Raw genomic sequence first — 14,506 nt, 5'->3', positions numbered from 1 at the left:
TTATTAATGATAAAATTTGTTAAGTGGTCAATTGTTAGATTATACTGGATTAGTAAGAAGAAATTAGTACGTTGAAAAATAAATTGCTTTGAAATCTTTCTTTGGAGAAAATACTGGAAAATAAAATTTTTTAATTGTACATATACGTATATTATACATGTCGCATCAAAGTATTGTGAATTATGAAAGTAAATACGTATATGGAAAATACGATAACATTCGAAATCATGTTTCCACAAAGAACCATATGAATCAACCATGGCAACTTGGATGAACAAATTGCCTGATTATTACGTACTCAGAATTTTCTGGATGCATTCGTCCATAGTGGCTTAAATAATTCGATGAACGAGTAACAATTAAAATTTATGTATACGCATCGCAATCGATGAAACTGTTATGGATTTTGCTAATTTAAGGTTGAGGATGTTCGATGTCGAAAGCGAAACAAACGATATCAAAATATTATACGCTTATAATACAGTATTATATCATATAGTATCATATCATATTATACATTATATAGACATCACATGTCACTAAAGTACGTTTCGTCTAAATATTACAAGCAAAACTGAGCTAAAAAATATAGATTAAAAAAATTTCCAATATACTTAAATTTGCAAAACTCAATTCGAGTTGTAAATCTCTGATCTAGATAGTATCACGACACAGAATTGCTAATTCGTTACCAAACACGATGCATCTGACGACGAATTCGATTAACAGTGGTATCGAAGAGGCTACGGTTGTCGAGTCGATTGGATCGTTAGGTGGCCATCGTGTTTATCCACCGAATAGATAGAGAGCCACGGAGAAATCGACGGATGTGACCGACGATAATGCACTTCTCACGGTTAGAAGACACGGTGCACGTGGCAAGGGAGTTTAAAGACCCGCTGGAAAAGTCGGCAGCCGTTGTTTATGCAGGGAAACCAGCGTTGGTGAGTCATTCGAGTAAATGACAGCGTGGAGTAACGCTTGCGTGCCCACCATCGCACGAAACGATAGCCAAAACGATAGTTGAATAGATTGTACGTGGGGAATATTTAATTTTACATTCAATAGACGAGAGGTTTAAGGCAATCTGTAGTATAGGTTTAACAAAGAAGTAGGTTTCTAAGACGATTTCGTCGATTTTGAAAATTAGTTACGTAACTTACTGTTAATAATCTATTAAGGACCAACGTTGCATCAACGTTGACTATTGTTCGAATCGTTTCGAATAAATATTTATCTACAATTATCCGAATAAATTCCTTTTGTTGGGACGACTATGATTGAACTCGGCATATGATAAGATAAAATTTTAAGAATAACTTTGATGAGATTAATTGTTGGATGTGGCATACTTCTAATTAAATTATATCGTGTTGTATCTTATACTCCGTATCTGTACAGGAATTGAAAATTTTGGTCATTTCAGCGATTTTAAAAGAATTTCATTCCTATGTCGTTTTCTCGAAATCTGAGAATATACATCAAGTAGTATTATGTTCAAAAATAGCCATACTCGCTTATGCGTGTCGACAATACGAAACGCCGTTGCGCACAATAGTTTCTAATTACGTATTACCCAAGGGCCCTGTTCGAACTTCATTCAGCCCTAAGTACATGGTACGTGAGTCGAGTGGCTGTGTATGCGACAGGATCTTGCGCAGAACGTGCGTAATGGACTTCCTGCGTGCATCGAACCTGAACACGCCTGTCTCTGTATTCTGGCATTGGACGCGGCTTTTTCATCTTCCTGGAAACGACTATCTATTTTCATGCTATACGTGGAACGTGAATCCTTGATCGACTGACTATCGATTCGATTGATTTATTTAGTCCTTAATGTCATTTCGAGAATAAAATGGCCAACCTCTCGTAAACAAGTATATTTTCACAATTTCCGTGAACAAAATTGTTTATATACGCGTCTAATATTTACTATTTACTATTCCGAGCTTCCGAAACGTCTGCAAAAATGTTGGAATGCACATTAAAGTCTTTACTACACGATACAAATAATTTTTCAATCAAACGTTTGAAAGGTTTCTCAAGAAAAATTAAAATTCGTTTCGAAGAAATTCATGAGTGAAGTTTCACTGGGATCATAAGAAATCCGCGTAGTATACGATGGGTTAGTGCATGTTCCTAATTCACAATTTTCAGGTATTTACTCTGTCGAGATAGACTTCGAAATTTGAATGAAATACTATTTAGACAGATAGATAATTCTTTTTATAGCGTTGCATATATTTTCAGCGATTTGTGTCATCTTTAGATTTAGAAAAAAAAGGAAGCGGTTAAGAAAAAGTAATGATAATAAAGATATGAAAAGAAAGGAAAGACAAGATACAAATTAATTCGCGGTTGTGAGGTTGTACTTCGATGTACGTTGATACAGGCACAAGAAACACTCTCTATATTTGTTGCTATATACATACGTAAAAATGTGAACAAAAGCTATTGATTATTATAGATTCAGGAAAATATGAGTTACAAGAACATGCGAAATAAAATAAAAATAATACTCACAAGTTAGGAAGAAGATAGTAGATTTTGTGTGCATTTGTGCTGGCAGTTTGAACGATTGCGTTTGATAAATTTGGGTGGCATACAGAATAAAGAACGTCTCATATCTTGGGAAACTATAGATGTCAGACATCTTTCTTGTACATTGCTGAAAATTACTGTTACCTGCAAGTAAGTAAATTAGATAAGTTGGAAGATTAGAAGAAATAGTTATATAAACTTCTTGATCTATTGTATTTTAGGATTTATAGGGTCCTTAGCAAGTGTACGATGCCCGATATGAATAATACTAATATTAAAAATTATATCTTGATAATTTATAAATTTCATTTCTTTTACATTAGGAAAATATTATATTATATATAATATTATTTACTAATAATATTTATATAATTTATTTCACTCATTTTGTCTATGAAATCTATAGAAATTATGAAATTACAAATTTTTATTGAGAAGCTTGAAGATTACATTAAAAAAATATAAAATTCGATTCTTTTAAATAACGATCCATAACATTTTGTAATAATTTAATTAAAATAATTAGTTAAGATAATAAATGGAGACTAGGAAAATAAATTAACATTGATTTATCACAATAGAGATTCAAACGATTTTATTTCGCACTTTTATTTCGCAAAGCTGTGTTAATATATATATGAAGTACATTTAACAAAATTCCTGGAAATAAATTATGACTGAAATGAAATTCTTCAATAATTTGTATTTAATATATTGGCTAAATTTAATTATTATATTTATTTACAACTATCTTGAAGATTACATAAAATTTGTATGGTTTATTCAGAATTAATTATTCTCATCCCAAAATGGCCTCACATTTTGGTAAAAAGGAGAATAATCACGTGAGATTAAATCGATAATTTTATCATATTCAGAAAAATGCAACGATCCATGTTGACGGTTCCATTCGTCGCCGAATTCTAAAGAAGTTTCCTCACTCGCAATTGGTCCAAAACAGTATAAGGAAGAAACGAAGCCCATAGTTTCCATGAATATCATGACTAAAAGAAGATTATTTGCAAGAGAAGTCAGCATATCTTTATTGGTCGCGTTTCGATGTCTGGTTAGGTGATTCATTGATTTCATTAGAGTATTCATAGAGCTGTCCACATCTTTTATTATCTCTGTAAATGAAACATTTATCTATATTACATTCGTACTTCATGCTTAATAATATACTTTATATCTTCTTCGTACAAAGTTTATAAAGAAAATTTCTATGTATTTAATGTATGGCGAATAAAAGGGAAATTATCGGACCTACCATGACACGAAAAATTTCTTATAATAAAATAAGTAAAATATCTAATTCAACTGTAATGTAATATAAATCGTGGTAACCTGATTTAGGACGAGCTACAACACGCTCCCGCATATTTTCAGAATCCAAATCTTCGTCGCTATTCCACTCGACTTGCGATGTGCTCGTGTCTGACGAGCTCGTGCCTGACGAGCGCGGTTCCTTTCCACTGGAACTTCCGCCACTGTGGAGTTCCAGTAGCTTGGTCATCCAGTCCATCAGACTAGATAAGACCTTCACGTGGCTCTGCCAAGCTTCCTTAAAGGTATCTCTCATTCCCTCCGCGAAGAATTTTTCAAAATCGACCGCAGACCGGTGCATTTTATTTATCGCTCCGAATGTTCTTACCATCGCTCCCTTTTTGTATGATTTCAAAGCTTCCGAGATTTCACTGTGCCTGGTTGAAAACCATATACGTATAACTTTCACATTTCTAAATTTTTACAGCAATTTTTTAATTCTTTTTGATTATTAATCCTTCTAAAGGATTCTATTTACACATACTAAAATTTAATTAAATCAACTTCAATCGTATAAAATTTAGTCATACTAACTTCACCGCTGCCTTTTTGTTCTTACTCGCGGATTTTGAAAATCTACTTAGTTTCTTTTTGCCATTCTCGTAAATACCAAAGTACTGGCACAATTCATCGATAAATCTTTGTCCCCACTCGCTTTCCGAGAATGTGTCGCCAAGATCATTAACAGCACGATGGAAAGAAGATCCTCTGGGTATCTTTCTGTCCAATATTCTTTCAAACACGTACTTTGTCTTTTTTTTCATTTTTCGTGGTATTCTTCGGTCGGGTTTACAAGAGACCTCCGTTTCTCCATATTTATCTTCCATAGTTTTGCAATGACTCAAGCTTCGAATCGCCCTTGTCCACGATTTCGCGTCAAAATTATGCATTTTCATATTCGATGATTGTTTCGAGCTGCTTAGGCATTCATCGAAGCGTTGTAATTCGCGAATGCACTCGTCGTAATTGATTCCCCTGTTGCTCGCCGTTGAAAGACAAAAGAAAATGTGCCAGGGCTTTCGTCTTGGATGATTTTTGAGAACATTCGTTTGTGAGATGTTCCTTAAACTAGTTTCCAAAGTTTTAAGGGTGGTTTCCGGTGTATGTTTCATCAGATCGAGGATTGCTCGATTTAGACTGAAAGAAGATCTACGCTTCCTATTGTTCGTTATTTGCAGCAGACATTGCGATAGTCTGTCGCTAAATTCTGCTGCATCGTTCACTACGCCGAGGAATTTGAAGCCGTTAGCGTGTCTATTTAGTTGCTGGAACTGTGTGAATATTTTAGCTTATGAATTTTTGGAGGAGTTAATCGTAAAGATAGTACCGAAAAATTTCCTAGGAGTCTTTAAAACTTGTATAATTGATTATCAGGTTGTTTGCTGATACATATACATAGAATAAAAGGTTTCATATTTTTCAAGTTTTCGAAGAAATAATCGAAGAAATAATCGAAGAAATATAAAAGTTAGAAACAGTGATGAAAAGTAATAACATAGAATTAATTACATATTCTATACTTTGATTCAGTAATTTACCTTATTAACAGAATTTTAGTGTCATATTACTATATTAATTGTTTTAATTTATTATCAATTATATATTGATATATAAGTTCACTAATTTATTACTTGAAAGACAGAAATCTTTATTATTAAAAACATTGACTATACAACGTAAAGCACAATTAACAAGCAAAATACCTCGTTCAATTTTCTCATTTGCACAAACCTTACTTCCTCGGAATGTCGTATTTCCTTCTCCGAGATACAAACCAGTCGATGATCTAATTTCATTAATCATGTTTCCTAAGTCTCGTATCACGTATATACTTTGCAGCAGCAACTCAGAGAACCAATCATCGGACAATGGATCCTGACTCGAACGTTTTTCGTATCGTTGAACGGTATTAATTAGTCCACAATCATTAGCGAATTGCATGAGCTTTTTCCTTATACTTTTACATACTTCTCGAATAGTTGATAGCAGACCATATGAATTAGTCGATGTAGATCTTAACACAATCGGTTTGTCTATAGGCTCTGCTATTTTCGAAAAGAAATTTCGTATCGTCCTTTCCAAATGATGCACTTGATTAGGATTAACTAATACAAAGGCATTTGGATCTGTTCGAGTATCATTTGGAATTGGAGAATTGCTTCCAGTGACATGTTTAGAAGTTGAAGAACATAAAATGAGGCCTGTGTGAAAATATAAATCTCTCTTGAGTGTCTTTCAATTTATGCAATCAGTTGAAAAATATGAATAACTGAGAAAGGAAAAGAATTCCATTTTAGAGGCTTACCTAAGAATACGAGAAACGAAATTAGCTTGAAAATCATGATGAAAATAATATACTCGTCTGTAACACTGCTCCTTCTTCGCTATTTTATATATACTTCGGCATATCTAACTTTCTCGTTCGCAAAATATCGAAAGAGACTCACTATTGATAACACGATATGAAATATTGCATCGTTCTGCCATTCTCAAGTGCATTACAGATTAAACTACCATATGTAAACCCTCATAAACTTCGCTTTACATCCGCTGTTTTTATGAATTTCAAGTGAAATATTACCAAAGAAACGAAATAAATAGAGATAAGTAACAGAAAGCGAGATTTACAACGTTAAAAATAGGATCGAGGATACGTTGAGTAAAAAATGCAAGGATTTCTTTGCAGCTTCTTTTAGTTTCTTCCAGCCACTACCAGCCAACAATACGATATACGTTCCTGTTCATAATTATTAGACCACTTACAGGAAATGAAATAAACTCAGAAATGAATAAGAAATTATTACATTTTTCTATATAATATTAATTTCTATTTATTAAATTTCTCATGTAATTCTTGCAAATAATCTTTATCAATTTTTTGGATGTCATCCTGCATGAATGCAAAGTTATGATCGACTAAATCTTAATAATTTCAACCAACCATCAAAATTAGGAAGTGTCCTCGTACGAACCGTACTTTATAATGACGGTGTACTTTGTGGAAAAATAGCGATAAGAATAGAAGCCACAGGAAGGAAAAATTGGCATTTGTTAGACAAAGGATCATCGACTTCCGACAAAACAGATGTATCGCGATGCCAACGACACTGGACGAATTCTAAAATCATTTCAGTTACTTAAATCATCCTTGGCAACGATCTGCAAACTCTTTTGACACACCTGCCGTGTAAACAGCACGGTACCATTCTGATGACAATTCTCGTTTCTGAACGTTGACTCACCGGTGCTATTTGGGAATCATGGCGCCATCAGGATTACCAGTACCGACCAGTTACCAAGATTCACAAATCTCAGTTTCCACGGAACGATGTTCGTGTAAATCCACGTTTCCTATCTCCGTGCGAGCTATCTTCAATTAAAGAATAATTGAACAGATAAAGAAGATTGTAAACGCGTCAGATAAGAAAGTAGAAGATCAAGGATAGTCGAGAAGAAGTTATTGATGCGCGGTCTGTGAGCATCCGCCATCTGGTGGCTGGAGAGGAAGCAACAGTGAATGGAAAATGTCAAGGCGTGTTATTCACGGCAGTGTTGACTGCTTCGAGCTGACCTACCGGTGTTAACTTGTTGTTCGCCGGAATTTCTGACGATACTCGTTGAACATTGCGTGATTTTGGCAATGAGCGACTCGTGGCTCTTGCTCGAGCTATAGAAGTGACGTTTCATCGACGAGAGGAAGTTAATTTAGTCTATTAAAGAACGTGTAGGAGGATGTTATGAATTTCATTTGGGCGTAAAGAACATACCTGCCAGAATGGACGAGGAGACGATGTGGAAAGATTTCTATCACAAGATTGTCGTGGAGAAGGAAACGAAGGAAAAGGAGGAGCAAGAAAAATCGGAACACGAAACAAGGTAGAGAGAGAGAGAGAGAGAGAGAGAGAGGAACCTCTGCAATAGACAATTAATAGACTGGAAACTATAACTTTCATTTTCTTGTTTACGTGTGTTAGTGTTTAACATGTCGTTTGCGTTATTAACAGAGAAATGGGACTGTGCTCGTGGAATGTATGTAATCATAAACGTGTTAATAATTAATCTTACGTGCTTATAAGGGATAATGCAGGAACGTACAAACATTTCACTTTATATTGCAAAAGTAATATTTTAAAGAATTGTAACTAATATTAAATAACCACATAATAGTTTTTACATGTACTGTTATTTGCTAGTGTTTACTTGCCATTCTGTTATGCAGTTAACATTAATTGTTAGCTGAGATTTGTTTAGTTTTTAGTTATTAACCGAGATTAGTAGATCTGTAGTTGCATACAAACGTAGATTAGTTCTTTTAGTAGAATTTAATAGAATTAGTCATGCTGTAAAATAAATTTCTATTAATTCTAATTTATGCGACTGGAGTTATTTAATTTAACTTTTCAAATCGAAAGCGAAACAGTAAGCTTCTTGTATCATTTCCAAAAATGGACAAGTGTCGTTTAGTAACCAATCGCTTTTGTAGAAATTATAACTCTCCAAAATAAGGCAACTTCAAAGAAGAATTTTGTTCGATCACAAGCATTCAAATGCAAATAATTCTCGCTTAAACGGAGTCTGTAGCACGTCGATCTTATGACTCACAGTGATTACCAATGCAAAATGTAATAGATAAAAATGTATCAGGTGACATAAACGGCGGAAAGAGTCGCTTAATTTGTTTCTGTATCTCATGCGCTTATCTCCACGTTTTATCGTTTTCGAGAAAAGTTCAGTGTTAAAAGTTAACGTATTTGTCGATGTTTTCACGATGGAATACCACGTGTTCGTCTGTGACGAGTCGCTGTTACAGCGGTCTCGTTCCAGAACAGACGCTCGTTGTGTTTTACTCGTTGGCACGTTGGAATGACGATCTGAAACTCTCGTATGTGCCACATACGCGCGATCTATTATTAAAACCAGACTAACGCGCGTTGTCCGGAACATCTGTAGAGGAATTGTTTCTCCAGGTCGCGCGAACGAGCGTAACGAGCCATCGGGATCCGTGACTCAAGGTCGACGTTTCGCGATTTATTGCCAACGTGATTTAAGGTACCGCGATAATCGCAGTGACAAAATATTAATTGCATCATAGAGATTGCAAAGTATGATTCCAATTGCAAGTGCGATAATTGTAACGGTGGAATATTAATTGCGATACGTTAATGGCGATTGTAATGCAAATTTGACGGTACAAATTTGTTGCAAGATTGGGGTAATCCATATGGAATTCGTTTTTAATTGCAGACTTTGAACGCAGAAAATAGGAAGTTTTACATAAAAAACAGACAACTTAAAATTAGAGTATTTTTTAACGAAGAATCTATTGAAATACAAAAAAATTGCGAATTACAATTGACCAGAGATTTATTAATATAGATACAACTGAGAAAATGATTCGAAATTTTTGGACGTCATTTGCATTTCATTACGTATATAAGAAAGCGTCTTTGTTTATATCAAGCGGCATCTATAAATATGCCAGACAGAAGAGTTTGTCATGCGTTGATGTCACACGAGGAAAAACAGTTTGTACAAAAGTAAAATGCAAAGGAGGTTTCATCCTACTCATACAAACACTCTACAAAGTATAGCGTGTAAACTATATAACGAGTCTGTCGTATTCCACGCGATCTCCTTAAACAGAAAAGAAGCAATGTGTAGACATACGTGTTAATTAATTCTTTCATGATGTCTCAACTATTGCATTGCCGTCGATGACAGAAGCTCTACGAAACGACTAAAGTGGCTACTACGATCTGTTCAGAAACCATTAAACGTGTATATAAAACGTTACGAATGAATACCATTAATTCTTCTTATCATTTACAAATATTTAGTAGAATCTAAATATACATGACTCTTGTGGAAACCAATGATAAAGGCAAGAAAACTAAAAAATGGGCTAATAGCAAACATATGACAAAATTTGGACGTAGATTCGTTTTAAAAGATCAACAACGAGTAGGAAAACAGCGGAATTATACTTTCATGAGATTAAAGAGATAAATTAATATAAAATATACTAATAGACAAAAGCATAGACATAGTTTCCGGTCACAGTGTATATACACGTTATAACTACATATATCGTCCATCTACAAAAAAATAATTTTACGCGTTGTTCACTTGTAATTACAATTAATGAACAAATATAAAAATATACATGTAGATTCTTTTTAAAAGCCAACGACGGATAGCAAAATTACATTTCTAACAAATTAATACGAAATAGATGTAGTAAGAAAAATCAGTATAAAGTGAGAAACAATACAAATACGATCTTACACCAAGAATATACAAATGCTATAAATTACTAGCTTACCCATTTTTAAAAAGCCATTTCTCACGATCATGCGTTTAATTAATAAAAAAAAATACGTAACACTATACGATTTTCCAATTATGAAATGTTCATAATCAACAATAGCGAAGTGAGTTAATTAACTGTAATTGCCGGTGTTATTACGTATCTAGTCAGCAGAAATCGCGATGATTTTTCCCATAGGTCAACGATACGCCAATGTCGGTGAAGACGTCATCCTGACTACCCCGGGAATTCCATGTTTCCGTGGCGGATACGCAACTGTGCAGAACGTTAAATCATCAGCGCGTAGGTGAATGTCCCACGGGAAATTAACGTTTAAAAACAGGTTACAAGATAAAGGAGAATATTGATAAGCTTGAAGGTGTACGAATATAATTTTGACACTTTCTTGAAAATAATACAATGAACATTTTTCGTTTGCATTTGTCCTCGAAAATTACAACGTGTACATGGTCACGTTAAATCACATAAATAGTCGGGCATAGAAGTTAACGCGAAGCAGATCGAGTCAGCTCGAATTTTGTAACGATAGGGACCACTGAAGGCCGTTCGTGACTTACATCACTGAGGACCTTGTGCTTCTTGCTCGCAAGACAACAACGTTGCCTTACAGTCGTATATCTGTAAAAGATTACGTAAAATTTCAATATATACATGGTGTCTTGTTTAAGTATATTCTTTGAATAGATTAAACGTTTATTTCCTGAAACTTTTGATAACAAATATCCAACATTAAAACATTGTATGCAATTATTAATACATTCTCAGTTTGTATTTTGTTAAATATAGGGGATAAAGAACTAATTAAGTTCGATAATATTATGTACTTCTTAAATCATTGGAACTGATTCAAATGAAACACGCTGTGTGTACGCTGTATATGTATATTAGTGCAAATACATATATATCAGATACAAAATCACCTATAATTATTCGAGAGACGGAGAAAGAGAGAAAAAACGATACAGATTTTACATTTGGCTTTGATTTTATTCTAAGAGTTAAATAAGATATCTTGCGAATGTTGGAACACACGTTCCTTTATGAGAACGGTTATTATTGCTCCTATTTTACGTTGCAATTGTACGTGTCTTAAATCTAAACTATTTAAGCAACGTTCGTTAAATTCTGAAACCGTCCAAAATGGTAAGTTCGAATTGAATGAGAAATAATTATGAGCAACAGTGTAAATAATTACAGCCGAATATTTTTCGTAATTAACGAATACTTTTCTTTATTTGCAATTGTCTACATTTCGTACAGTTCATTATTTCATCATTTTTACAATAATCTTGAAATGAATTACTTAAAAAATGATTATTAGATTGCATTAGTATTACTTTATGACACAGGATTTTAGTTGCATATAGTTTTCCAGAATGTTACTATAAAGCGTAGCTAATTGAACTATAATTTATACTTCACGCTGATATTTTTCATATCCTGTATGCTGAAAGCAAAAGACTGCAATTTACCATGATAGTAATCTCGTTGAAGCATATCTTTAACGATTTTATGTATATTATAATGATATACAGATTCAGTTATTCTTTTCGTATCCTGTTTTAAAATATATATTCCCTTCGTGTAGTCAAGTTAATCCATGAGTCAATCCACATAAAATCTATTAATAATTTAAAAAAGAAATCTCAAAGTTTCTAAAAATATACATCACCGAGAAAAATAATTAAAGAGCATACAAGAAAGTATTTTTGTTCCACTTAAAAAATATCTTTCAAACAGATTTTTTAATTATTTGATATTTCAAAACTGTTACGTAACTCAGGACATTTAACAATTCAGTACATATTTTAGCACACGACAATTATCGTCGGTCGAACAAGTTGTGCTATCCTCGTTCTCTATGTGGTCATTTAAAGAACAAAAAATTTGCAAGTTATAAATGGTAATCGGTACCCGATATACGCGCGCCAATCAACGATTACAAAGTGTAAAAACAAAAGCAAAAAGTAGAAACGTGCTTGGAGAGCCGATCCGCGATAGTGTACCAAGACGAAGAATGTAGTTCGGTGAATCATGTCTCTTCGGTCAAGTTAAAAATAAAAGAGGCTAGTTGGAAGCAAGATGTACCGTAAAATAAAGATGTTAGAAATACCGTAAGAGCATGTGGTTTTCCTTTCTCAGCTACGCGAAAGCTTGAAAGAAGGGGAAATGTGTGCGTGTGTGATTTCGCCCACTTTACAACACAAATATTTTATCATTTTGTGCCATTAGTATTTTGATATTATATTACATTAAAAATATTATTGACATGTAAAGGAGTGTGAAAATTTTCTTAATTTTCATATCTTTCAAGTTAAAAGAATTTCCTTAATTTTAATGATCTTTAAATTGCTAAATTTTCTTACGTATTATCATATTTTTAGATAAATAACTGTCCTTAATTTAGTTACCTTCTAACAAGGCTTATTCAATGACAAAACAGAAATTTATAGAAAATCCAGAATAATTTGCAATTAAATGCAATGACTGGGAATTGGAACAAAAGAGCACCTTGAAATTGTAAACAAAGTCCCGCAGAATCCAAAGCTTCTACGATACACATGCATTTATTATCTTTTTTTATTGATCCAGAAGTAAACGTGAATCATGCATGTACCGATATTTCCAGTAGAGTATTTATTGCGCAAGTAGAGTCTGTGAATTGCTACAGGGAAGGTAATAAACGGGGAAGTTCTGATTTTATTAATTATTCTCGAGAAGAGCTGATCGTATTCCAGCTAAACAATCGAGAAATTACCATGTATGTTGTTACAATATATCGTGAAAGTAGTTTTATTGTTAGGAATCGTTGTATCGTATCGAAATAACGAGCAAAGCGGTGACAGTAATTAAAATGATTGAAACTCGCATTGCTTCGTTTTCTCAATGAACGAGAAATAGTTGGTTAGTCAAATTATTATCAATTATTTTCATAAACAGCACATTTCAAAAGTATAAAAGCATCTAATTTTCTTATTTCATTCAATTTCATTGCACAGCAATTTTAGTATAATAATTTCAATAATTTTCTCGCAATAGCAAAGTACCGAAAAATTGTTAGCAGATATACTAAACCAAACTTTATTCTCTATTCGCTAGTAATTAATTATATTTACGAAATTCTATAACTTAACTACAAACTGTAGATCAGTTACACTATAATTTTAGTAGAATAACATTATTAACGTTTTAATAATATAAAAGTTATTAAAATCGTTAAAAGATATGGTAAATTAAACATTATTTTTTATTCCCTGCCAATTATATTTATCAAGTTCTACAATTCTTCAGTTCTACGATACTACGATACAGTTCCTTAGCTATAAAATATACGTAACAAGAGATGCAATAATGATACCTGACGCGCTTGAATTATGGGAAAGTTTGATGTACCATAGATGTTGATATTGCACGATATCTACTTCCTTCTTCTCTAGTTCGCCTGAAGTCATGCGGCAGTTTGTTGTCAGACATGCTCCGACTGACACATTTTACAACGACGTCTCATTTTCCTGCAAGTATACCGTTCTACTAATAGCAGGTCTAACAGTGAAGTGAGCATTTATCGTACATTATAATAAGTCAATCGCGCAGATCATTCAAATATTATGTGTAGTGAGGTTTAACAAATATTACTATAAAATCATAGAATTATTAAAACATTTATGTTTATTCTTCGGTGAAGGATTTTAGGATATTTTTCTGGAAATTACGTTTGACGATTGTCATAATTATATAATTTTCAATAAAATTCTATAATTTAAAATAAAATAATTCTGAATTTCAATTTTATGGTTAATAATTAAATAATTCCGAATATAATTTTATGATTAAAAATTAAATAATTTCGAATATAAATTTAAATTGTGAAATTAATTGTTTAACAAAGTGAGATATAATATTATAGAATACAAAAATTTGTGGAGCAGGAAATATAAATATTCATTTGCAAAAAAAGGAAATAAGAATGTAAGTACATTATCAAATATCGTTGGACGCACAGTCTGATCGAACTATCTGAATCTACTTTCCGTATGCATGACCATGATACGAATTTATCTGTCTTTCAATTATGACTCTTCGATAATTCCTTAACGGCACAGAAACCATTGAGAAATGATACACGGAAGCATAAACACTTGGATAAATTATTTCCTAAGAAACGGTTTATTTCACATATTGATTGGTTTCTTACTAAATCAAATACAGACTCTCGTAAAATAATTAGTATGCGTGTGTTGAATCGATTTTTCGATTGTTTCAAGTGGGAATTGCTCATAACTATCAAACATATAAAAATTGTCAACCAGTCAG

At 33.0% G+C, this 14,506-nt stretch overlaps 2 protein-coding genes across 12 annotated transcripts in view; one reads left to right on the top strand and one right to left on the bottom strand.

Annotated features, from left to right (window-relative positions):
- Positions 1-14,506, top strand: part of LOC122570433 (protein unc-13 homolog 4B) — a 38,803-nt gene that overhangs the window by 2,690 nt on the left and 21,607 nt on the right. For 2 of the 11 annotated variants that reach the window (XM_043732741.1, XM_043732737.1), the window contains exon 1: positions 13,628-13,746. The exons of 5 other annotated variants lie outside the window; for them this stretch is intronic. In XM_043732741.1, coding sequence (XP_043588676.1) covers positions 13,643-13,746 — 104 coding nt within the window. In that variant the 5' untranslated portion in view covers positions 13,628-13,642. Of the gene's footprint in view, positions 1-7,439; positions 7,741-10,338; positions 10,479-13,627; positions 13,747-14,099; positions 14,162-14,506 lie in introns of those variants that run through there. 4 more of the 11 variants (XM_043732739.1, XM_043732738.1, XM_043732742.1 and 1 more) reach the window with 4 other exon arrangements.
- Positions 3,280-6,966, bottom strand: LOC122570434. The gene is made up of 5 exons (XM_043732743.1): positions 6,170-6,966; positions 5,596-6,065; positions 4,399-5,135; positions 3,886-4,241; positions 3,280-3,668 (listed from the first exon to the last, which is right to left on the bottom strand). The coding sequence occupies exons 1-5, from the start codon at positions 6,204-6,206 to the stop codon at positions 3,331-3,333; spliced, it is 1,938 nt and encodes a 645-aa protein (XP_043588678.1). The 5' UTR covers positions 6,207-6,966; the 3' UTR covers positions 3,280-3,330.

This window comes from Bombus pyrosoma, linkage group LG8 (assembly GCF_014825855.1).
Source record: "Bombus pyrosoma isolate SC7728 linkage group LG8, ASM1482585v1, whole genome shotgun sequence".
NCBI lineage: Eukaryota > Metazoa > Arthropoda > Insecta > Hymenoptera > Apidae > Bombus > Bombus pyrosoma.
The sequence above is the reverse complement of the archived record's forward strand: the minus strand, read 5'-3'. Positions and strand labels throughout refer to the sequence as shown.

Bases quoted from the DNA above. Each gene is read 5' to 3' on its own strand.
- LOC122570434 (XM_043732743.1), bottom strand. From the start codon at position 6,206: ATGATTTTCAAGCTAATTTCGTTTCTCGTATTCTTAG. The intron at 6,066-6,169 runs GTAAGCCTCTAA...ATTTTCACACAG, and splicing joins TTCGTTTCTCGTATTCTTAG to GCCTCATTTTATGTTCTTCA. The intron at 3,669-3,885 runs GTTACCACGATT...TTTCATTTACAG, and splicing joins TGTAGCTCGTCCTAAATCAG to AGATAATAAAAGATGTGGAC.